The 24,548-nt window shown below is 38.9% G+C and overlaps 1 protein-coding gene across 1 annotated transcript in view; it reads right to left on the bottom strand.

The window, feature by feature from the left end:
- cblc (Cbl proto-oncogene C, E3 ubiquitin protein ligase) overlaps window positions 1-24,548 on the bottom strand; it is a 101,402-nt gene that overhangs the window by 5,756 nt on the left and 71,098 nt on the right. The window contains exons 9-12 of the mRNA XM_028822636.2: window positions 19,568-19,705; window positions 19,153-19,407; window positions 7,178-7,245; window positions 5,972-6,136 (exon numbers count right to left, since the gene is read on the bottom strand). Of these exons, the coding sequence (XP_028678469.1) occupies window positions 5,972-6,136; window positions 7,178-7,245; window positions 19,153-19,407; window positions 19,568-19,705 (626 nt within the window). The remainder of the gene's footprint in view (window positions 1-5,971; window positions 6,137-7,177; window positions 7,246-19,152; window positions 19,408-19,567; window positions 19,706-24,548) is intronic.

The following is a 24,548-nucleotide window of genomic DNA, read 5'->3' as shown; positions in this document are numbered from 1 at the left end:
CACAATTTACACCTGATTACTGTCCCCTACCCCTGAATTTCAACAAAAGTCGACATCCACCCTGAATGAGTTAATTTAAGTCACTAAGTAAATGAATCAACCTTACGTTATACTCAAGTAAAACAATTGTGAAGAGCATTCTAATTAGTTTTACATTATTTGATGAATGGAGACAGAGCCTCTTCTCCCGCACTACTCTACACTTTGGGATACTACTGTAGTGTTTGACAGCAGCTGTGGAGGGACAGGTTTCTCAACGTCGAGAGGTGGCAGTGCTATTCTTCCATGAGGAGGCACTCTCTTCAGGAAGATCTTGACCTCTATTTTCAGAACGTTGTTTTTTTTTTCATTGATGATGCAATTCAGTATCGTTCAATTAATCACAGGGTGGACTGGAGTTCCCTGAGACTGTACTGCTGGTGGGTGGCACGGTGGCGCAGTGGTAGTGCTGCTGCCTCGCAGTAAGGAGACCTGGGTTCACTTCCCGGGTCCACCCTGCGTGGAGTTTGCATGTTCTCCCTGTGTTTCCTCCCACAGTCCAAAGACATGCAGGTTAGGTGGATTGGCGATTCTAAATTGGCCCTAGTGTGTGCTTGGTGAGTGGGTGTGTTTGCGTGTGTCCTGCAGTGGGTTGGCACCCTGACCAGGACTGGTTCCTGCCTTGTGCCCGGTCGGTGTTGGCTGGGATTGGCTCCAGCGGACCCCCGTGACCCTGTGTTCGGATTCAGCGGGTTGGAAAATGGATGGATGTACCGCTGGTATTTTTCCTGCAGTGCTCAAGGGAGTTTAGGCATTACAGTCTTTATCATCTTGGCTCTGGCTTTTATTGAAAAGCCTTCTTCTCTAACACTGACTTCTGACTTTCACTATTGAACTCATCCTGTCCAAGATTAAACCGTGGTGTTAGCACTAACTTGTTCTTAATCTGTTCACCTGGATTAGCAGGCAACAAATCCTGGAAATACAAAGCCAATAACCCAATACACCAATTAAAGACGCAATAACAAATTAAGAGCGCCATGAGACATCTTTTCTCCCCATGGTGTACAGTGTATATTTGGATACAAGTAACTAAAAGATGCAGCTTGTTACTAACTGATTTGCTTACTAACTCTGACTAAAACAATCAAAGATTGAGGCCATGATTTGCAGCTGTTCAAATTTATTTTTAAGTTTATTTTTTGAAGCTTTTTGATATAGCTACTTCTGGTGTAATGTCCAAAAGGCCAGAGGGGCTCTGTCTTCCCCGACCTGAGACTGTCAATACAGAATTTGTCCTCTAAGCTTTGAGTACTGAGAAAAGCGCTATATAAATGTAATGTATTATTATTATTATTATTATGTTTGTCACTCCCTTCACTGACCTGATACTTAATTACCTTGCAGGCCAGTCTTACTATTTAAAATAGAATAAGCGCTCTGTCTGGCTCTGCCAAGTAGTCATACGCTCTGGGAAAGCCTAAGGCGCCATTCAAAATTACTTTGTGAGTTTCTTTATTAAAGTATTTGCTCAAAAAGACACCATAAATGTAATGATTTTATTGAAAACCGGATTTATTGCTATCTTAGTTAAGATTTCTGCATTGACATCCCAAATAGGTTACTGTATTGAACATTCTTATTAGATATTTGCATTTTGCTTTTCAGTTACAACACTAGTCGCTATTTTCTCAAGTAAAAATGATTTAAAAGAGTGAAAATACACATAAGACAAGTTCTAAAACACAGATTTAATACATAAGCAGCTGAGCAAAAATCAAAGTCTGACTGCATTGGGTCTTAAAACTCTTATACTAATAAAGGATGATTTTTTGTGACTCTGGTTATTCAAAAAATGATATGAATGAAAAAAAGATATCTTCTGATGAAAACACAGGCTAATGAACGTCAAACTTATGAAATTTAAAACTGACCCGTGTTAAAGATAAAAATGACTTTGAATCCTGTCATTCCCTCAGTCACCCTTAGAGGGAAGACTAGCACCTATGTTAGTGTGAAACTGAAAGTGTCTCAGTCAATGTACGTTTGGTATTAAAAATAAAATAAGAAGGTCCCTTTCAGAGTATCCTGCTTTAAACAGTAGCAACAAAAAACTTTGATTACATTGTAATTTAATTTCTCATTAAGCACACAAAGCAATGTCTCGATGCATTATGAATTTCCCCTTGGGATTAATAAAGTATCTATCTATCTATCTATCTATCTATCTATCTATCTATCTATCTATCTATCTATCTATCTATCTATCTATCTATCTATCTATCTATCTATCTATACATTTGGAATGCTGAAAGGCTTTGCAGTAAAAGAAACTCAGCAAATATCCAGATTGGACGTAGAATGCCATTACCTAACTTCTACTTCTATTGCTGATTAGTGAAAATGTATATTTTAAAACTATGAAAGGAATTAGAAGGTAAAAAAAAAAACTTCACCTGCTTGATTAGTAATGCAAAGGCAATCTTGTTTTCACAGGTGGCGCAGTGGTAGTACTGCTGCACTGCAGTAAGGAGACTGTGGAAGATTGTGGGTTCGCTTCCCGGTTCCTCCCTGTGTGGATAGCGCTTTGAGTACTGAGAAAAGCGCTATATAAATGTAATGAATTATTATTATTATTATTATTTCCTCTTTATATGTTCTACAAGGGGGCTTCGCCCCCTGCTCGCTTCGCTCGCCTACCCCCGGCGTTTTGAACCCGTGCCCGCTGGGCAGCCGTAGTTTCAGACGCGCGTTGTAGGAGCTTGCGTTGTTTTGAACCCGTGCTTGCCCTGCTTCTGCGGTTTGAGACGCGCATTGTAGGCGTATATCCGTCACTCGAGCTTGTTCGGTTTGAACCCGTGCCTGCTTTGCCTCCGCAGTTTCAGACTGTGGGTCGCGTTCGGCGTTTTGTACGATCCCAAGCAGCACATTATTCCTAACTTCACTCCGCAGTAGTGCCATGCACAATATGGCGGTGACGCCTGCGCCTTCACAACGCAGTAGTGCCACTCACAATATGGCGGTGACGCCTGCGCCTTCACTACGCAGTAGTGCCACTCACAATATGGCGGCAATGCCTGCGCCTTCCGTATTATGTCGGGTTTTACCATGCTGTGTAGGTGCCTTTGCCTTTCGTACTTTCCCGCGCCTTCCGACGCGCGATGTAGGTGCCTGCACCTTCCGGGTCTGCCTCCGCTGTGTGGTGTGGACGTTTAACTGTCGTTTTTTCTGCTTTTATATTCTGTATCTCGCTGTGCATGTGTTTCATGCCTAGGCTTTTTTGAAGCTGTTGCATTCCGGTTTTCATCATCTGTAACCTGCTCTCCATGTGTTTGGCCCCGTTCTTTAACCTCTTTATGACGTTTTACTTTGTTTCCTACTCTGTCTTTTATTTCTGACCTCGCTTTATCCTGCTTGCGGCATGTCAGACGGTTCATAGTCTCTCCCGTTTCACTCTGGGGAGGGGGGCTTTGTGTGGCGCCTGCGCACTATGTCTCCTGCGTCCATATCCGGTTTACCATTCTCGGTTAGTAATATGGATATGCTTTATATGCTCTGTATGCTCCTCTTTATATACAAAGCCATCAATAACATCACCAAGTTACTACTAATTAATTTGTGCATCAGACACTTAAATTATGGAACCAATTTTAGAAAGATTACAGGCAGAAACGCTATTCTCTGCTTCTCTGCATGACAATCACACAATAATATAAAATTAATATTTAAGATCTCTCTATCTTGCAAAGTGTTTAAGTCATGAATGTTGACATAGTGAACCTATAGACACCTCAGTATTAGCAATGCTTATGCATCACTAAACTAGCAAAGAGTCAATTATAGACTTTCAGAAACACACCACTTTTTATGTACAAGTTACAAATATTGTAAAAAGAAACCTTCCTACCTTCCTTTATCATCTCTCAAATATCTAACTTTGAATATACAGTATTTTTATATAGTAATGATGGAGATATAGTTTTTCTAGACCTTGCTGATTATTTTCACTTTAAACGCCCCCAGATGATCTTAGGCAATGATAGGAAATGGACCTCTCATTTAACATTTCAGATAAGAAATGGCATTCAATTAATTATAACATATACTAATTTTCTGTAAGTTTGGTGTAATTCATCTTAAAATTGTACATTGCACACATCTTTCAATATTAAAATAATCTAAAATATATCAGTGGCAGCATCTTAATGGTGAATGATGTCATTACACACTGGCCTCATCAGGTCATATGTTTTGGGAAGGTTTCAAACTAACACCCTTTTCATAGAAGATTTTTGCTTAGTTGGCAGATAATCCTCTAAGTATTTTGACATTCTTGTTATCATTCAGCTGTGAAACATTCTGACCTGTCATTGTTTACACATGTCTTAAATGACTATTATCATACACTGATAATTTCTGTATTATCTATATCTATTATTTATTGTTTATTTATTATATTACATATCTTACACATCAATATTGCTGCTACTTCTTTGTCTTGTCTTGTCTTTGCGCAATGTCTTGTCTTGTTTGTGTTTTAATTTTAAATTAAAATTTTTAATTCTATTTTTAATTTATTATTTACACGTCATGTTGTTACACTGTGGACCCTGAGCTTCGCAATTTTGTCTATCTGTATACTTGGCTGAGATGACAATAAAGTTCACTTTGACTTTTGACTTTGAGATAGAGTGGGACTGACATTTTCTCCTGATCCCTCAAAGTGTTAGAGTAACACCAGATAAGATAAGACTCTACAGTGACACACCTATGGTGATCTCCAACACTACACTGCTTGTGCTTTGACATTTTTTGCTTAACTGAAAAAATCCTAACTTTCTGCCTGTAACTCAATTGATGATGTCTTATATTATTTAAAATTAGGAAAAAACAATGCTGTTTAAAAATCTTCCACATCTCTGTCTATGTGTTATTATTCTTTTGATGTTTTAATATGGATGAGCAGTCAAAAGTTTGCACACACACAGAAATGTTCATGTTTTGATAGAAAATGATACCCTTTTTATCTAGATACCATTAAATTGATTTTAAAAATATAGCCAACACATCACTAGGGTCACTAAGAAGTTTCTGCAATAAATGTGAAATTTCTGAGTATGTCCAACCTTTTGACTGGCAAGATACATGAAAAAGGATTTCATAATGATTTCTGGCCAATATGGCTCTTTGAACTTTGCCTGGGTGGGTTGCTAGATGTTGACTGTGTTTGTACAGTTTGTTTCTTTTTCTACTTTATACTTTTGAATTGTGATTTTCTTGCTGTGGGGTGGTTTTAAGCATAAAAATATTTAGGTAAAAATAAAGAACAACAGCAAACACAAGTGGTAATGCTGTCTACTTTCATAGCTCCTGTAAAAAGTTCTGTGGCAGAAAAAGCAGTAGTTGTTATACATTTAGGGATCACATTTTCACCACTGCATTCATCACTCCCTCTGTGTTTAATAGCTACTCTCACTGCCCAAAATATAACATATTAAAATTCTCAAACTCACTTAATAGAATTCAAGGTCACAATGTGCTGGACTACACCATGTCCAACACTACAAGGTACAAGGGAGTGAGAAGAGGTGTCATAGGTGATTTTGATATTGTCAACTCAGACCTTCACAGGGCTCACACATGGACTCGCTCATACTTACATCTGGACATTTTGGAAGTGTCTATCAACTTAACACATACATTGTTGGAATGCAGAAGAAAGATGTGATTAAGTAGAGGAAAACCAAGTAGAGAATTTACCGACAACAACCTGGCACAGGTCTTCAACCCAGGATACTGGATCAGTTGATGCAAATGCTAACTACTGCTCTACTGCCTGCAATATGTACTGTTAATTAATTAGGGCATGCACACCATCTATGGCTGTTGCACCTATGTTAACAGGAGACAGTAGTGAAGCGACTCTTTTAAATGCAGAAATATACTAAAGATCACATTTTCTAGCTTCACTTTACAAAACATTGGTACCCACCAGTCAATGTTGGTGCCCAAAGTGCTGGCAGCGCTTTGGAGAACATGCTGGTGGTTGTTGCCAAGTGAAGACCCTTTTCCATAGAAAGGGTAGGCACCTCCTCCACTATCATCGTCTTCACTGCTGGAACGCTCACCCACTACGAAGTGTTGTTTAGAAGAAACCCTAAAAAAATAAAAGAGAATGCAAGGTGAGGGTTATGACCATAAATATTGTCTCTGAACATAACAGGTATATCTCCATCTTCAGCCCCATTAACAACAGAACTGGAGACAGATGTAGGGTTACGTGACTGCAGCCTACTTTCTGACATGTGGCACTGAACTCAAAACCTCAAAAAATCCATTAATACTACTGCAGGTTTGAGGCCCTGTCACATTACACAACATTCCCAGCGGTCTTCAGTTGTAGACTTTATTGACACAACCTTAGTGAGATGGAGGTTGTCATGGTGCCCTCCTGTGATTTTCCTCATGTAGTTTGACATACCCAGGGACACAGCCCAACCAGTCTGTGACTCACACCAAATAAAAGGTTTGATTTTATCTTAAGTCATAGGATTGGGTTGATGTGTGTGTGTGTGTGTGTGTGTGAAAGCTGACTATCTTCGAGTGCTCACCCAGAGGTAACAATGCCTGGAATCCAGCTACAAGGAACAAGGAATTGCAGGTGTTTTGGACCTGACAAACAGAAGAGACGTTTTGTTATACCATGACAAAATCAAAAGAAAAAGGAAAACAAAAGAGTGGATATTATGGCTGAACTCGCCATAACTTTAAAGCTTTAGCGCAGGCACCAGCTCTATCAGGAATCATGTTAATGTTGTAAGAAAAGGACGAGCTTATGATACTTTGGAAATGTTAAAGTCATTACATGGTTGTCTTTTACTCATGTGCTATGACATACATGCACAGGGGATGAGATCAGCAAATGCAGCAATCAAGCCTGACATTCCCTCCAACTATAATGTGACATTGGTTTTAGTTGTTCTGCTTGACAAGTGTTTTGGAGAAGAGTTCACAGTGAAAATAAGCATACAAAAGAGCTTCATTAGTTCATGTCTTCAGATGAAGGGCTCTAACTGGCATTAGGCAGAAGGTCCCAAGTTCTGGCATACTGTGTTAAGGCTGATAGAACTAAGTGCTTTGTGGTTTTCAATGTAGATTTCTAATTTAATTAAGAAAGTTCTATGTGCCTGGTGCTTACCCTTCCAAAGAACTGCTGGTATTTAGTCTGGGGTTCTGATTATCATAGATCAAATGTTCATTTACAACCTGCAAAGAAAGAAAGAGAGAGAAAAATACATGATGGATATAAATTTATTTTATTGTTTTCCCTAACAACAATTGGCTCACTGCTGGACCAGTTGCTATTCTAGTGTAGGACACACTAATACATTCACCCACACTCATTCACAATGAATGAAACTAGAGTTGCCAATTAACCAAAAATTACACATCTTTACAAATTCTACATATCATGACTTTGTACACTATGTCAGTGTAAAATTGCATTTATGAGCGTTGTTCCAAGCACACTGAATGTGAAAAGCTTATAGTACACCAAATTGTGGTTCAAAGTGTCAGAGTGGGGCAGACATTTGAATTTTGCTTTATCTCTCTATTATATAAAAAAATCTTGGGATGAGACGAGACTTTTTCAGAGAGATAATTTCACGTCCCGTGAGAGGAGACTTTGTGCCAAGAGATGAATTGAAAACCTAACAGGTTCAAGCAGGGGTGGAGATAAAAGACAAAGAGTGGAAGAAGAAAAGACAAAGAGTAGAAGATAAAGTAGAACATCATAAAGAGGTTCACAAATGTTGGCGCGATACACATGCAGAGCAGGTTAGAGATTATGAAATTACTAAAATTTGAAAGTCTCAAAAAACTGATAGTAAAGATTGCATTAGCGCTACCAAACGGAAATTCTTACTCTGTGAAATAACGGAACAGCGAAAAGAGATCGAATAGATGGACATAGGTGATATGACAGAGCTACTACAAGTTTAATCTGAAAGAAACCATAATTCAGTCAGGTTTATATTTATGATCACTGAGAAGCAATGCAACATAGAATCAAAAGAGTTAAATGATCGGACGTATTAGAAATTCTACAGTCAATAATGGATACAAATCCATACATTCAAAAGTATCGCACTTTACACAAAATTTATCTGAAAAACACGGACAAAATAAACCAACATGTGATGAATTGTCAGCGATAATAGTTTCAGGACGACGGAGATATCAAAGACAGAGTTGATATTCGTGTTTGTCCAGAAGCACAGCACGATTCATCACAAGAGGCAGATCTGGTAAATGACTAGTGCGTAGGGCCCGCACGAGGGTTGTCGAGTGAAGTGAGCAGGGGGCAGAGCCCCCTACTTTCAGATTATATTAATCACAATAATATTAATAACAATTCATTCTTCACTCTAGAGAATGGCTCCAAATCAGGAGAATCTCTGGACAGTCACCACTTAGTAATACAGGCTTCATACTCCTAAAAGGAATACTTCTACTCAGTGGGTGTCAATGCATGAAAAGTATAGTGTGTGATTGACTTACACTTGTGAAGGCAAAGTGCCAGAGGCAGTGCCACTGATGTTGAAGTGTGCCAGGACTGGGGATGATGTACTATAAGTGTTATGTTTAGTGAAGAAACTGCTTGGTGCAGCCACTGTAGCTATGCACTCCTGACAGAGTACATATGCAGACAGTGGAGGTAATACGATAATCATTGTAAGACATACAGTAAATCTAATTCAGAAGTGTAAGAGGGATCAGGGACGACGCTTATAGTGTCAATGTTTCACTGTAGTAGTGAAATGCTTTTCTGCTGACAGATGAAAATCAACAAAATCAACCTCTGGGCTAACATAAAGTTACCTTTGTGCATTCACAGTGAGGCCATTTTGGGCAAGAGCAACAAAAACTTAACTAAGACGCATTGCAATAAAGTAATGTTAATTTCAAGTTCTTTTGTTGAACTAAACTCCTTTCATTTCATTTTACAACCTTAGTTGTCTTCTTATGTCTTACATTGTTGTGGTCCCTAAAGAATGTTTATTCTTCTGCTGTATTTTCTGCACATTGCTTTGTACCACTGCCTTAATTCACTCAGCTAAATTTGCAGCCGCTTCAGAAAGCAGAAGGCTCTTTCTGCCCTTTTTTATAAATAGCAATGAGATGCATAAAGTACCTTCTATTATTTCCCTAGTGCTGGCTCTTAAAATGTGCCAGTAGATCAATGCAGCATGGGTCTCAGTGATATTAAGCTACTGTACATCTCTGTGGAGCTATTTAAGTTGGTAGCCATATTCTGCATCCTAAAATGCATTCTGATAACCTCATGCATGCTGGTTTACCAATAATAATGCCAGGCAGACTGCTTACTTTACATGGTTTCTCAAAAATAAAGGTAGCAAGCAAGGCTCCTTGTTTTATTTTATTTGAAAGCAGTGGCATTTCTGCATTAAGGGCCAGTAGGGCACAATTCCATCAGTTGTTGTGCAAAATGATTAGCTTCTCTCAGTAATTTGACTTATTAAATGTTTTAATAGCCTTCATCTTTGTCTTTTTAAGCACTTTTTTCCAATTTTCCATCATATCCATCCATTGTCCAACCCGCTGAATCCAAACACAGGGTCACGGGGGTCTGCTCGAGCTAATCCAGGGCAGGGTGCCAACCCACCGCAGGACACACACAAACACCAAGCACACATTAAGGCCAATTTAGAATTGCCAATCCACCTAACCTGCATGTCTTTGGACTGTGGGAGGAAACCGGAGCGCCCGGAGGAAACCCATGCAGACATGGGGAGAACATGCAAACTCCACGCAGGGAGGACCCAGGAAGCGAACCCAGGTCTCCTAACTGCGAGGCATCAGAGCTACCCACTACGCTACCGTGTTCCATCATATGCTCAATGTAATTGTAACTGCTCAATGAAATCTGCTTATTGTTCCTAGAATATGCATAAAACAAATGGTGAGGTGGCTTTTTGCTATGAGATAAACCAGGGCAACACCACAAATCTTAAAAGAAAAAAAAAACTCCAAAAAAACACTTTTTCAATTTGGCTTTTTTGCAGCTTCATTGCAGTTCTGCTCCGAATAGACTAGACATGCATAGACTTAACATATGCTTTGTGGATTTGCTGTCATTAATAATCTGTACTTTTCTCAGCTTTATATACGGTTTTTCAATGGTGGCATTTTGTGCCACCATCACCATCTGATCAAAGCACTGTACAGTACCTGTGATCCTCAAATGAAAACAGATACCCCAAATATCAATGGACTCCACTGTATCAAACCCATTAGAGTCAAAAACAGTAATGAACGACTTAAGTACACTTTTATTAGGTGTGATGCTCGGCTCTGTTTTAAAACTTTTTTTTGTCCTCCTCGGCCATCTGATCTTATCATTGGATTGCTCTTTACAGACTTAAAAAACTATTCAATTTTCTACTAATTTTATATCTAAAACTACACTATATATATACAGATTCTATTTTCTACTAATTATTTATCTAAAACTACACTATATATAAGGATTCAATTTTCTACTAATTATATATCTATTTTATGTAAATGATTGATTTATTTCTGTATGTTTTATTAATTCATTATTTTATCTCATTTTAATTAGTTTTTCTTTTCTTGTAACTCTTTCTTTGGCATCTTGTAGAGCATTTTGAGGTACATCCTATGTATGAAAAAACAATATCGTTGAGGTTGCTGTAATTGCGTCTCTTGAAAAATTTTGTTTTTCCTGGTATGTTGAATTGTTTTCATGCCAGGCACTGAAAGCCTGTTTTCTGGCTGAGGGATGAACCAATTGGCCACGCACTGTTCTCTATTCACTTGAGTTTGTGTGCACATATACAACTTGAACTTTCCAGTCTGCAATGGAACTTGAAGGAAATTATCAGACTGCCTGTTGCTAATCTTGTGCTTGCACTTTCGTTTTGACCGCCTTGGCATTGACCCCAGGTATGATTTGAGCTTGGAATTCTATGAAATTACGGACAACCCCAAGTCAGGTTCGTGGTGACATGTAATGATATGCTTTATGGTCCAAATTGCTCTCATGACAGAATTCTGCTATCATCTAATGGATGAAATTATATCATGCTCGAAAAAGGAAAAAAAAACATTTCTATGCTTCTGCCACTTGATGGTAACTTATCAATATTCATAAATGGCATGGATTCTCCAACAAAAAACACAATGGCAAATGAAAAGCCATAAAGGCAGTTTTAGAATGAAGTGAAACTGAAGCATTGCTCAAATTAAGTGACAAGTGATGAAGGTGTGAACTGGTCAACAGATTGTGACACGGAAAGTGAAACTGATGCATGATATGATATGGCACTGTACGACTGAACTGCTGTGATATGCCCGGTGAATTTGGTCACTTGAAGCTTCACCGTGATGCAACAGTAGCTGTGTAAGAAAACAGAAAAATAATTGCGATCACGTGCAGGGACAACAAAGATTTTATCCCCCTAATTACTTTTTACAATGTCAAGAGAAATATGGAAGTCACTAAGCATTGGACTGTGGTTGCCTGCAATAGCACAAGGGGTCCGGCAATGACATTCTACCCTCTAATGTTCAAGAAACAGAAAAAATATTTTAAGAAAAGTGTGCAAAGAAATACGCTGCTACTGTCCCAACTGCAACATCTGGGCTGGTGTCAGTGACTGTCTCAAAGCGTATCACATGAAGGACGTGTACTAAATATTTATCAGTATGGCAGTGGACCGAAGACATACTTTTCCTATTGTATTTACGTTCCTATTGTTGACGTTTTGGTATTTACATGTTTCTGTCACACAAAATAACATTTTTTCTTGATGAAAAAAATGAGCATTTTTGGTTTGTTTTCTCTGAGGTAAGTATAGCGTTAAGGAGACAACACTTTTCCCAATCAAAGCCATAAAGCACATACCAGCAAGTAATGTGTGAAAAGTCCAACACCACTTGATCCCTTTAAGGTAGTAAAAGCAGTTTTAAAAAACAAAGGAGATCAATATCAGGAATACATCATTATCACACTGCATCTTGATTTTCCACCAAGGAAGCTTATTTGTGCCCCATCCACTTTGAGGTAAAAGAAGCCAACAGTATAATGCTCTTGTTACAAAGAAGTGTGGAATCCTGGTCTGGAATAGAATTATTATTTTTTTAATTGTTTGTTAGCCTTTTGTTGACCAGCAAATGCCAGGCTGCACCATATACTGGTACCGGACATGCAGTGTGCCATTTGAGTTGTGTGGCGTGTGTAGTCTGAGTATTCTTGTCAGTTTATTGTGCTTTGTTCTTTTTAGCTGTTTAGTTCTAAGTGTGAGGCGTTGCAATTTCAATTTAGGAAGGTTCACAGCGAAAAGATGTCCTTGAGCAGTGGATGGCTGTGAGGCTCTCACGTTTTCTATAGCATTTCAATCTAGTTGTCTAGTTGATGATTACAATACCACAAGGAATCACAAAGATCTGATGCCAATTGAGACACAGAGAAGGTATCAACATTCCAGTGTTAAATGTGTCATGTAAATATTAAAGAAGTTTGAACCCATGCAGAAAAAGTCTTCATTGGCCCCAACAGAATGTTTATGCCAAAAAACCCACTTCTTAAAAGCCTTCAAGGAAACCACACAGTAATGAATGTCATGGATGACTTTGCCCTTTTCTGTGTATCAAAAAACATTAACCAGTAATGACAGGTAATTTTAACTGTGTTTTTATTCAAAAAAAGTGTGCGCCAATTTGTAATTGGCTCGCTTGTGTATTTGGTTTAACACCTAACATGGAATCCTGCAACTGAAAACGAAATGTCATCTGTAACAAAAATATGTGACACAAAATTTCTATTCTGTATTGTGTTCGTAAGAGTTACTTACGAATGCTTTGAAATCACTTATACTGTAGATGGACATGTTTCTTGAGGAAGTTCCACAGCAACATTAGTGATGTCTTGGCTGTATTCTGAAACCAATGTAATGGAACCTTGATAAAAATGACGGTAATCAATTTCTATCAAAAACATGAAAATGTCTGAGTGTGTCCAACCTTTTGACTGGTAGCGTATAAGAAGAATGATTTCATAATGGTTTCTGGCCTACATGGGCTTCTGAACCTTGTAGGGGAGGGGAGTTAGAAGTTAACTATGTTTGTACAGTTTGTTTCTTTTTCTACTTGTATTTTTGTTTGAATTGTGTTTTGCTTGCTGTAGTCTGGTTTTAACCCTAAACATGTCTATCAAATCCTTTCTACTTTCATAGCTGCTGCAAAAAGTGCCATGACCTCCATTGAACAAAAAGATCAGGAGTTGTTTTACATTTAGGGATCACATTTTCACCACTGCATGCATCACTCCCTCTGAATTTATATTCTCACTGTCCACAGCATAACAAACAAAAACTCTTCTTGATGTCTAGTCATCCAAGTTGTCTATCTTTTACTTGTTTTCCCCGTACTTTTGGCCCACTAGACCTCCAAAAAATGAAATTTTAGCCCATATTTGGACCTTTTTTCTGCAGTAAATTACAAGTTTACAAAGAGCAAACCAATAAGTTTCAAAAATGATAGGAAGAACTGGAAGTTATGCATGCCACATCATCTGACCCCAATCGAGAATCCTTGATTGTATGCCCCCTAAGGTGAGGTGCTGTCAAAGTGAATGGTAAAGAAGGCATGTGAATATGATAAAGAAAAGCATATTAAATAAGAAATAAACAATTTATTCAAATTAAATATTCATGTAAGTTAATTTCCCCAAATTAGAGCTCTTCTCCAAAAACAATTGTGTTACTTCATTTTTTACATCATCTGTGAGGAATTCTTTTTCAATGCTGATTTAAGCCAGGATGGTCAGACGCTCTTGTGACATGGAAGAATTCAGATGAGTTTTTATTAATTTTGATTTTGAAAATGATCTTTCACAAGTTGAGATTGAAAATGCGATGGTAAACAGTAATCTGTACGCAATGCAAATCGTGGGAAAGACATCCATTCCAAACTGTACTAACCACTTGAGAGCATCCTTAGGATCAGGGTAAACTGTATTTCCCCCCCAGCTCGAAGGAACATCACAAAGTCAATAATTTCGTCATATAATTGAATTGCTGTCACATCATTATTATAGTAATCTGCAAAGGATGAACATCCATCCATCCATCCATCCATCCAGCCATCCATCCATTATCCAACCCGCTATATCCTAACTACAGGGTCACGGGGGTCTGCTGGAGCCAATCAGAGCCAACATAGGGCACAAGGTAGGAAACAAGCCCCAGGCAGGGCGCCAGCCCACCACAGGGCACACACACACACACACACACACACACCCACACACAAAGCACACACTAGGGACAATTTAGAATCGCCACTCCACCTAACCTGCATGTCTTTGGACTGTGGGAGGAAACCGGAGTACCCGGAGGAAACCCACGAAGACATGTGGAGAACATGCAAACTCCACACAGGGAGGACCCGGGAAGCAAACCTGGGTCTCCTAACTACGAGGCGGCAGCGCTACCCACTGGCAAAGGATGAACATTCCTTTTTTAATCTCTTTCTTTTTCGTCTTCAATTGTGACTGAATGAAAATCCAGAAGAAATGAAAATCGGTTTTCGAAGGTCTTGAAGATGAACACTGTGGTCTTCAATTTCCGTTTACAGTCGGTTCATAATCTCTACCATAACTCTATTCATTTTTTGCTGTGCTGTCAGTCCACTATCTCCTGCTGATTATCCCAGCATTATTCTTCTTCTCCTTGTTCTCCTTGTTCGGGCGATTGGTATTTGTATTGGTATTTTTCACAATATTCATTAGCTGAATGTATTGCATTCTAGATACAGTAATTTCATCATTTTTCAGCTTTGACTTGTGGGTTTAATTTCCTGTCCCATGTGAAATAAACATGGTTTTCATAATGTTTTCAAGGGAAGGCCTCTTTTCGCCCAAACACTTCTTGTGCTTAGAAGTCATAGTGCTTCACTGAAAATGAGCTATAATAATTTAAATGTGTTCATATTAAATTTACTTTCGAAACAGGGCTCTCCTAGAGAGCAACACTCTTTAGATTGGATGCTCCCCCATATATGGATGTCCAGGGCCGTCGCCTCTTCACCCCCCACTCTGCATGCTATTACTGGCAACCGGACAAAAAAAAAACAAAAAAAGGACAGAAAACTCCAGACAAGCAGTCTGGTGAATTCTGGGACTACAGAGGATCTCACTTTCAACTTGATCGGCAAGCTCAATTTAATGATTTAACATAAAGTGCTCTACCTAAGGGTATATGTGACAAACTGAAGAACCGACTCACCTATTAGCTCCCAGAGTTGTTTGGATGTGAGATGGCACAGTAGAGAACTTCATTAGAAAAAAAAAAACCCTTCTGGAGCTGAAAACGCCTCCACATAGGTGAGGTGTTGTTAGGTCAGAGTGCGGCGACGAAGATGGGATGACCTTCTCTACACAACTAAAGCAGTAAATGTAATGAGCGCAGAGCCGCTAACTCAGCTTCGGAGCTGCGTGTCTGCTCAAGAGGGTACACCAGACAGGGCAAGCAAAACATCCCGGGTCAGTACCCATCCTTATTTGTGCAAATATGTCGATGATGAAAAAATAAACAAAAAAACTTGTTGCTCCAAAGCTGAAATAGTTTCTGTCTCATATTTTTAGAAACTACGAAGTCCCAAGTCTTCTTACTATATCTGAAACCCCCACCCCTCTCAAAACTCCAGAAATTAAAGGGTGAGTTTCAAACCTGTCTGATTCCAATTTTGTTTTTTGGTTAAAATGAGTTCTGTGGTGTAGATATCAACATCAGTATACTTTGTTCTAATATGTCTGTGCCAATTTTATATTAGAAATTTGATTTTCCAGGAACACTCTTCAAATATGATACATTTTTTTAATGATTACAATAATTTCTATAATGTAACTGTTTGAGTTACCTGCAGTTGCCTAAACGAGAAAGTAGAAAAGTAAAAACTATCCATCCAACCATCCATTATCCAACCCACTGAATCCGAACACAGGGTCACGGGGGTCTGCTGGAGCCAATCCCAGCCAACACAGGGCACAAGGCAGGAACCAATCCCGGGCAGGGTGCCAACCCACTGCAGAAGTAAAAACTAACAATATATAATAATAACATATCTTGTATTTGTTATATCCATCATATTACCATAAGCTATTACCCTTAAACATGTCTGATTAAGTCTATAAGTATGTGCAGTTTTAGAATGCTTCTTTGTGTATACAATTTTCCAAGGTTTTTATTTTTATTTTTGAACAAACCCTAAATTACAATGATGAACTCTGGATGCAATAAGACAAAAGAGTAAAAGAAGTGCATGTTTAAAGAAAAAGTGTAAAGGGAAGGAATCAAACTCAGATTTGTTGGTTGAAAGGCAAATATGCCACCCATCACACCATCATCACTACTTGCATGCAGGGCCAGTGCCATCATTAAGTTCACACAGCCATTTACCTAGGGTGCAGATCATAAGTGGGGATTGAGGTTGGTAACCAGCCACACGGGTTAGCTACCGAACAGTTGCCACACTAATAAGCTTGGCCTAGGGTGCAAAATAACGTAGCACCCGTAATGCTTGCATGGTGTTGTTTTTGTGTTGATAGATCACGCTGTAATATTTCATACCACTCACCATTGCTGATCGAAGCCCATTTAGAGCCCTAGTAAGGGTGGACAAATATTATTACACTTCTGTGATCTTTGGGCGGGAGGTCCCCCTTGGTGCCCCTTCAGTGGCACCAATGCACCCCTTTGTGTAAATACCACAACCTTTAAGGAGCATGTGCACATTTTAACTTTCATAAATTGCCTCTGCGGGTAACTGTACCCACTTAGTGCCATCAGAGTTGAACAACCAGAGGTGGTGGGTTTCGGGGTTGGAGAGCTACACCTCAGATGCCTATGTTACCTAATAGATTCACAGGTTCTACCACTCTCTCGCTATTTTGCAATTATATGTCTGTTTCCCAGGTTTTCCAGGCTATTATTACTAGCATTTGTATAATATAAAGTGTTTAACTAAATAAGATTGGTGATTCCAATTCATTATGAAATGTCAAAAATTTGACTTAAACAGCTTCAAATATGACAGAGAAGTAGTTTGAGGCAGGTTGTTATGACATTTTAATGGTGAGAGATATTATTTGCAACTCCAAATTTCAACAAACAACTCCATATACAACGGGGTTGTGAGAAAAATAGTGAGGGCTATGTGTAATTAAAGAATTCAATGGGCAGGAATGAAACCTGGCTTTCTTTGGTAAAAGCTAACTGTAATCCCATCTTTATAACATGTATGCTGCCACTTCTCTGTTATAGTATTTGTGCACAGGCAGGTAACAAATTTTAAATATGAGGCCTGAAAAACAAAGCTGTGCATAAAGAACAAACAAACAAACAACACAGATTGTGCTTTACAGTCACAGAGGCGTGTAGGGTTCTCTCTTATTTAAATGGTGTACCACAGGTTGAGTACTTAGCCCAAGAAAAACAAAGGAATAGGACCAACATGGCACAACATGGTCCTCTGGTAGCTAGATTCAGAAAAAGAGTACCATAATCTCAATGTTATCATCGTACAGCACTGGAAAAGGTGGTTTTATGTCTGTCATATGATGTGCAGTTGGAGCCGGGACAGTGGCTACATTGTAAGACCAGGCCTGTTAAGTGCCATTGGAATTAAGTGCCCGAGGGAGAGAATAAAATGCCATGTTGTCTGGTGGCTACATGCATTTTACTTTGAATACTTACCCTAGAATAAAATCCAAGGTAGTGTAAGCACATTGACAGAGGGAGGACTAACCAAACCCAAAAAAGAAAAGACTACGAATGTTGGAAATTAGAGCAGTGCCCTTCCCCTAAAAATAGGAGGAAAAAGTAAGTGGGGTCCAATGGGGCACATTGTTAACTCTCAAACTGACTTTAACATTAAGCCCATTTTAGTGTTCTGTTACCACATTAAGGATAGTACCAAATCCAGCAGTTTTCTGAAGCTACCTTGTCTATTTTGTATTTTGTAAAAGTAAGTTTTGTTTACACATTACAAAATGTAATCAACAACAATTTCATTACACCATATAACAAAAACAGTCTTGTGAACAAGGCTGCAGGGAGTCAAAGCCAGACCAAACATGCCAACCCCTGGATTCAGCACTTACACCAGCCACTATGGTGTGGTTTGGGAGAAAACCAAATTACCCACAGAAAACCATATCTGGATGCAAGTTCATGCAAAATCCACAGGTTTGGGATTTAAATTCATGTCTCAAAGGCCTTGTGATGGAAATGCTAATCACATTCTCACCTTCTGCCTTGGAAGAGGGGTATATAAATGAATTCATGCTTTGTATTGGAATATTCAGTTCTGACATAAGGCTAGAAAGCATTTCCCATTCCCGAACGCATACTGTCAAGTCGTCATGCTGCTAAGTTTGCATACACTTTAACATATTTGGCATTATGTCAACTGAATGATCAATAAAAGGGAACCTGAAGTTCCTCTTCTCACTAGGCAAAACACAGTGTCAGAGAAAGGTTGGGTTTCATTGTTTTAAATATATGCAAATGCCCAGTACCAACACCAGAGTGAAAATATAAACTCAGATGCCTTTAATTATCCATCACAAAACTGTGATGACTGCATTAATGCATAGATCAAGGTTGATGATTGTTCTTTAAAAAATATCGACTGTGATTTAACTCGTGAACATGCTAACCCAGTAAAAATATCCGTCACAGGTGAGCTGGGAATGTTCTGCTAACATAACAAACATTCTTGAGAAACTAAAACTATTCCACTAATGCCTGTAAGTTTTACTTCTCGTAAAAGGATATAGCCACTTAAAATCCTTTGTTTGTACATTCTATGGAAATTCCAAAAATATTTGCTTAATTTGTTTAAAGGATGTTTACGACACACATTAATGAGCACTCACACTAGACTGAGAAGATCACAGGTCAGTCCTACAAAGAATTCATTACTCTGTATGACAGACATTTCTCTGCCCAAAATTTGTAACTGTATGTTCTTCAACTATCTGAATTTCTTAGAATATTGCCAACCTCACTGAAGCTTCCACACTGACCACTTTCCTACCTTTCCTGTATCCCAACACCCTCTTACCGGAGAGCTGTTTATTCGTCTGGTCATAAGGTCTGTGGCAATTAAGTTGCGACGAGGTACAGGTGAACGTGGCATCACTGGTGGCGGGTTGATCCTCCTTGTGGCAGGTGTGGGTGTGGTCAGCCTTGTAGTGTCTGAGGTGACAGGCTGAACTGACATCTCTGGAAGCTGTGTTGAGTAAATTGGTTCCTGATAAGGAGGAGCTGGAGATATGGGTCTTCTAGGTAAACATGGAGGGTCTCGATGTCGCGTAGGCTGTTTATCACAAAAAAGATCAATATTTTAGGACTACAGAGTAGATATGCAATGAACATTTGTATGCACAAGTTTTCATGTGATCAGAGCAGCTTAAAAACTTATTTTAAAAGCACATTTTATTCATCATTTAGGATAAAATTAACAATGCAACAAATACCTGGTCTAAGCTGATAGAGCTGGGGTTTGCCCTTTGACCCACAGCTGGAATGTGAGAAGATAGCAAGTCTAAGCGAGGTGGCACAGGAGGACCAGGTGGCTGGCTTGACAGACTGGAGGAGGAGGATGAGGTGGGAATCTATAAGAAGAGGAACAGAGTAGTGTAGATATGAATGTTCATATCTGTTATTAGCATCAGACGGAGAAATGTCAAATGCAGACTTACAAAACTTGTAAACTGCTCTATGGTGCTACAATGACAATAACTTAAGATAGGAAGGCTTGATGTTTACTTAGGACAAAATAGGTTAGGCACTAAGAAATTTCCGTTCCACATTAGTAAGTTTACAAAAGATTCACCACGCATAAATCATAGTAAAGAAGTTTCAACCCAAATATCATAAGCAAGAGAGGACCAATGCAACATACAGTAACTGAAAGAATCACATATTCAATCCACTTACTGCCACTAGCTACTGACTAAACACTGAGAAAATGATTTTCACATAATGAAATATGTAAATAGTTTACCTGTCATGATATAAAGTGGCAGAATAATGGCTTTCCTAATGGCTGTTAGATTACTTATTTTGGGCAGCAAAGCTCAAAGAACATAGTATCTGAACAGAACTGTGATAGAAAGCCAGAGCAATTACTTTTTCTAAAACAGGAAATGAGGGAGATTTCGGTGTTCGTTATCATGGAAACTAAATGGCAAAATTTTCAGTGGTAGGGAGGAAAAGATTTTATGGGTTCTGACCAGCACTGGGAACCAAAAGCTAGTTTTTTGCACACCACCAGTACTTTCTAACAAAATTTTACTATAGGCCTACAGTAAGTTGGATCTGGTATCCCTTTCAGTTAAGGTACAGGATTCACCACATTGACCATAATAATAATAATAATAATAATCCATCCATCCATTATCCATCCCGCTATATCCTAACTACAGGGCCACGGGGGTCTGCTGAGCCAATCCCAGCCAACACAAGGCGCAAGGTAGGAAACAAACCCCGGGCAGGGCGCCAGCCCACAGCAGGGTGCACACACACACACACCAGGCACACACTACGGACAATTTAGAATCACCAATGCACCTAACCTGCATGTTTTTGGACTGTGAGAGGAAACCGGAGTACCTGGAGGAAACCCACGCAGACACGGGGAGAACATCAATAATAATAATAATGATAATAATGATACATTTTATTTGTATAGCTCCATTCCCATGCTTGAGGTGCTTAAATAAGAGTCTAATAGGTGCTTTGCATGCAAACATTTGTTAGAAGTCTTTTCCAATTTATTATTTATATTAGTATTTTATTTTTTTTAATGCATAAACAATATTATTTTGAATGTTTTGTTGTTACCTCCACCTGGTTCTTACTAGTTTACTGTATTGATCTTTGGAAAAAAACACTCTTCATGTCCTACTCAAATATTTCTTTCTTTTATTTTTATACATTTTTATTTTCAAAAAGCCAAACACTATACTACCCACTTAAATCATAACAGATGAAACCATCTACTTCAAAATCAGAACAGAGAAAATAAAAAAAAATTTTAACCCCTACCCAAGACAAAGAGAAAAAGAACAGAGCAAAAAAAAGACCTTTTTAAATATAATGGAACAATCAATAGCATAAGAGAGTCAATCACAGGCCCAGCATGCTTATTCTAAAATAATATTAATGAGTTCTTGCAATTTTTTAAAAGGTTTTGTCCATATCCTCTAAAAGAGAATTAGATTTTTTCTAATTTGAGATAAAACAGAACGTCTCCTATCCACTGAGTTACAAAAGGTGGCTTGGGATTCTTCCATTTGAGCAGATACGTCTGTGTACTAGTAGTATGGTATAGAAAATTACAATCAATTTGCAGTATGTCTATGCACTTTAATCCATCCAGGAGTACTCTGTATTCCGTTGATGGATTATGAATGATAGCAACAACAAGGCTATCTGAGAAGGACATAAAAATTAGTATCCAAAACTATGCTAATTTATTGCATTCCCAAAACACATGGCCTAGTGATGCTGGAGCTAGATGGCAGCTGTCGCAGACTTGGATCTTGGCCTTGGGTACATTTTAGAAAATTTTAAATGAAATAGATGTGATGATGTAATGGAAGATTTTTAGTTAGATTATAGAATGCTTGGTAAATATAGATCTAGAGTGTACTGTATGTTTGGCTGGGGTACACTCCTACCCTGAGATGCTAATTGAATGGTCCCTTTTCCACTGTTTCTTAGGATCATTGAAAGGGTGATTCTTTGGAATATTGTTACGAGGGATGTTCAAAAAGTTTCTTCACTTTTTTTTAACTCTATCCATATTACTAACCGAGAATGCTAAACCGGATGATGGACGCAGGCACATCCGGCAATGGGCCGTAGCTGCAAAAAGACGTACTGCGCAGGCGCAAAAAGAGTCCGCGAGAGTCGGCTGAGGAGCCGAGAAAGGCGGACAAAAGAGGGCGAGAGAGGCGGATGAGGGGCCGCGAGAGGCGGACAAGACCACAGAAAAAAGGAGTGAGCACAGGAAAAATGGAGAAATGAGGCGCAAAGAGCACCGAAAAAAGGAAAAGGCACATAAAAAAGTATTCAAACGCAAGCAAAGCACGAAACACATTGCACACGAAACTAGACCCAAAAAAAAAAAAAAAAAAAAAGAGGCTCGCGCACAACAGCAAGGCCATCACACCCCCCCCCCCCCCCCCCCCTACAGGCACCGGACGGGACACACACAAAGAGGGGGATTCAACAAGACACAGGAACACAAAAAGAAAGAAGACGCTCGCGCAACAACAATCCTCAACCCCCCCCCCACACACACACACACACATCCATAAGAAGTGACACCCAAAGCCACATATTCTAAAGTGAACATCAACACCTTCACACTAGACAGCATAGGTGTCAGCATTGGTGTATCTCCTTACAATAAAGCACTATTAACCGTTCAACTGCAGAAAAGGAAACATATTAACAGTGACTGCGATCCTACTTATTACTTATCCATATTTCGCATGCTGAGAAAGAAACAAGTCATGAATACACGGTCACGGGTACAAAACGAAAAGGAAAGGATAACAGGAACAAACACACGAACACGAAAGAAACAACAAAATAGACGGCTATGCAGCATAGGTGGATCTCATTACAATAAGGCACTATTAACCGTTCAACCGCAGAAAAGGCTCCATATTAACAGTGAGTGCAATACTCCTTATTACTTATCCATATTTCTAAAAGAAAAAATGTCTCGACTCCAAAAACGCAAAGCTCAACTAAAGCTTCTAACTAACGATGTACCTAAAAGTAAAAACTTTATGAACTGCATTAGATCCTACAATAGTTCATTTGCTTTTGCATATACCGGAGTAAATATCAGGCCACCAAAAGGCAATGGCCCATACTGCTTTCGCATATGTGCACAAATACTGCATCGCATTGGAACAGTGCACCCTGAAACAAATCAACAACGCAAATATGCACAAATCTACATCCTAGATCCACATGACGCAAACTATCAATCAAAGTGCTGCATCGCAACAGGCACGGATTCAAAACGAAACACCTCCCGTCTCAGACATACGTTAATGGCAGCGAAGGCTACAACGGGCTTCTCACACAGCACAGGCAAATGGATTACAGCTCCAAAACAACACGTCCCAAATACTACACATGCAACAACGCGCCTCTCAAACGGCACAAGGAAAACATACACCAGGAAAATTCATTTGGATTAATGAATGTCATTTGCAATCATTGTCATTCAGTTCACTTCCCTGAAGAAACAAATGGCAATACAAGTTATACATTTACACGTTGTTGTCAAAAGGGTCAAATTAGACTGCCTTCTTTACATTCATATACTGAATATCTACAGAAGCTTATAACTGACGATGTACCTGAAAGTGAAATCTTTATCAACTACATTAGATCCAACAAATCGGTATTCACTATGAACATTAACGGTGGCACTGCACGTGACATCCGTCTTGAAAAAATGTTGTTTATTGATGAATGTTCAATGGCATCCAGTCACTTACTCAACACCATTCATAAACTTCTACAAACGTTTATGAATAATAATATTCGATTTGGAGGAAAGGTACTTTTATGAGGAGGAGATTTTAGACAGTGATTAGCTATTCTTCCAGATGCCATGCACTCAGCTATTGTTCAGTGCACCTTAAAATACGCAGACAATTGGCATTGCTTTCAAAAGATACAGTTAGTAAAAAAGATACGATGTCCAGAACCAGATCATAACAATTGCTTATTACAACTGAGAGATGGTACACTCACCAATACAGATGGACTTCAGCCACATATTATTACAATTCCTCAAGCCTTTATCTGCGACGACTTAGTTACAGAGACATTTGGAACAGCAATCTCATTAGACCAAATGCCCCTTTTAACACAACGCACTATATTATGTCCAAAAAATATTAATGTGGAAAACATAAATACCCAAGTCATTCCATTACTTCCTGGAGAGACACAACTCTTTCTAAGCTCTGATAAACTTGACTCTGATCACAACAATAACCATCTTAAATGACCTTACAAGTTCTGAGCTGGAATTACCTTTTACACTTAAACGGCGTGTACAAAGAAATTTTCAAATAAACCTTTACACTGTGCCACACACTTTATTGTTTGCTTTCTATTTGCATCATCTACACCGTCACACTATTCTATATCTCATTCATACATCACGCTCTTTGTCATTCCCAACACCAGGGGTTGGCGAGCGAAGCGAGCAGGGGGCGGAGCCCCCTAGTATATTAAGAATTTGAAAAACAAATTACATCACTTTTCTAGTAGTCACCTTCCTTTACGATCCAATTTTCCCAGTGTTGTACCAACTTTTTAATGCCATCAGCAAAAAATTCTTCTGTTTTTGTGAATCAGTTTCAGGGTTCTTTCTTTATTCCTCGTGGTCATGGCTGTAGCTAGATGTCCAGAACA

The sequence above is a fragment of the Erpetoichthys calabaricus genome, chromosome 17 (genome assembly GCF_900747795.2).
Source record: "Erpetoichthys calabaricus chromosome 17, fErpCal1.3, whole genome shotgun sequence".
NCBI classification, from domain to species: Eukaryota; Metazoa; Chordata; class Cladistia; order Polypteriformes; family Polypteridae; genus Erpetoichthys; species Erpetoichthys calabaricus.
Note: the sequence above shows the minus strand (reverse complement) of the source record. Positions and strands in the feature narration are given on the sequence as shown.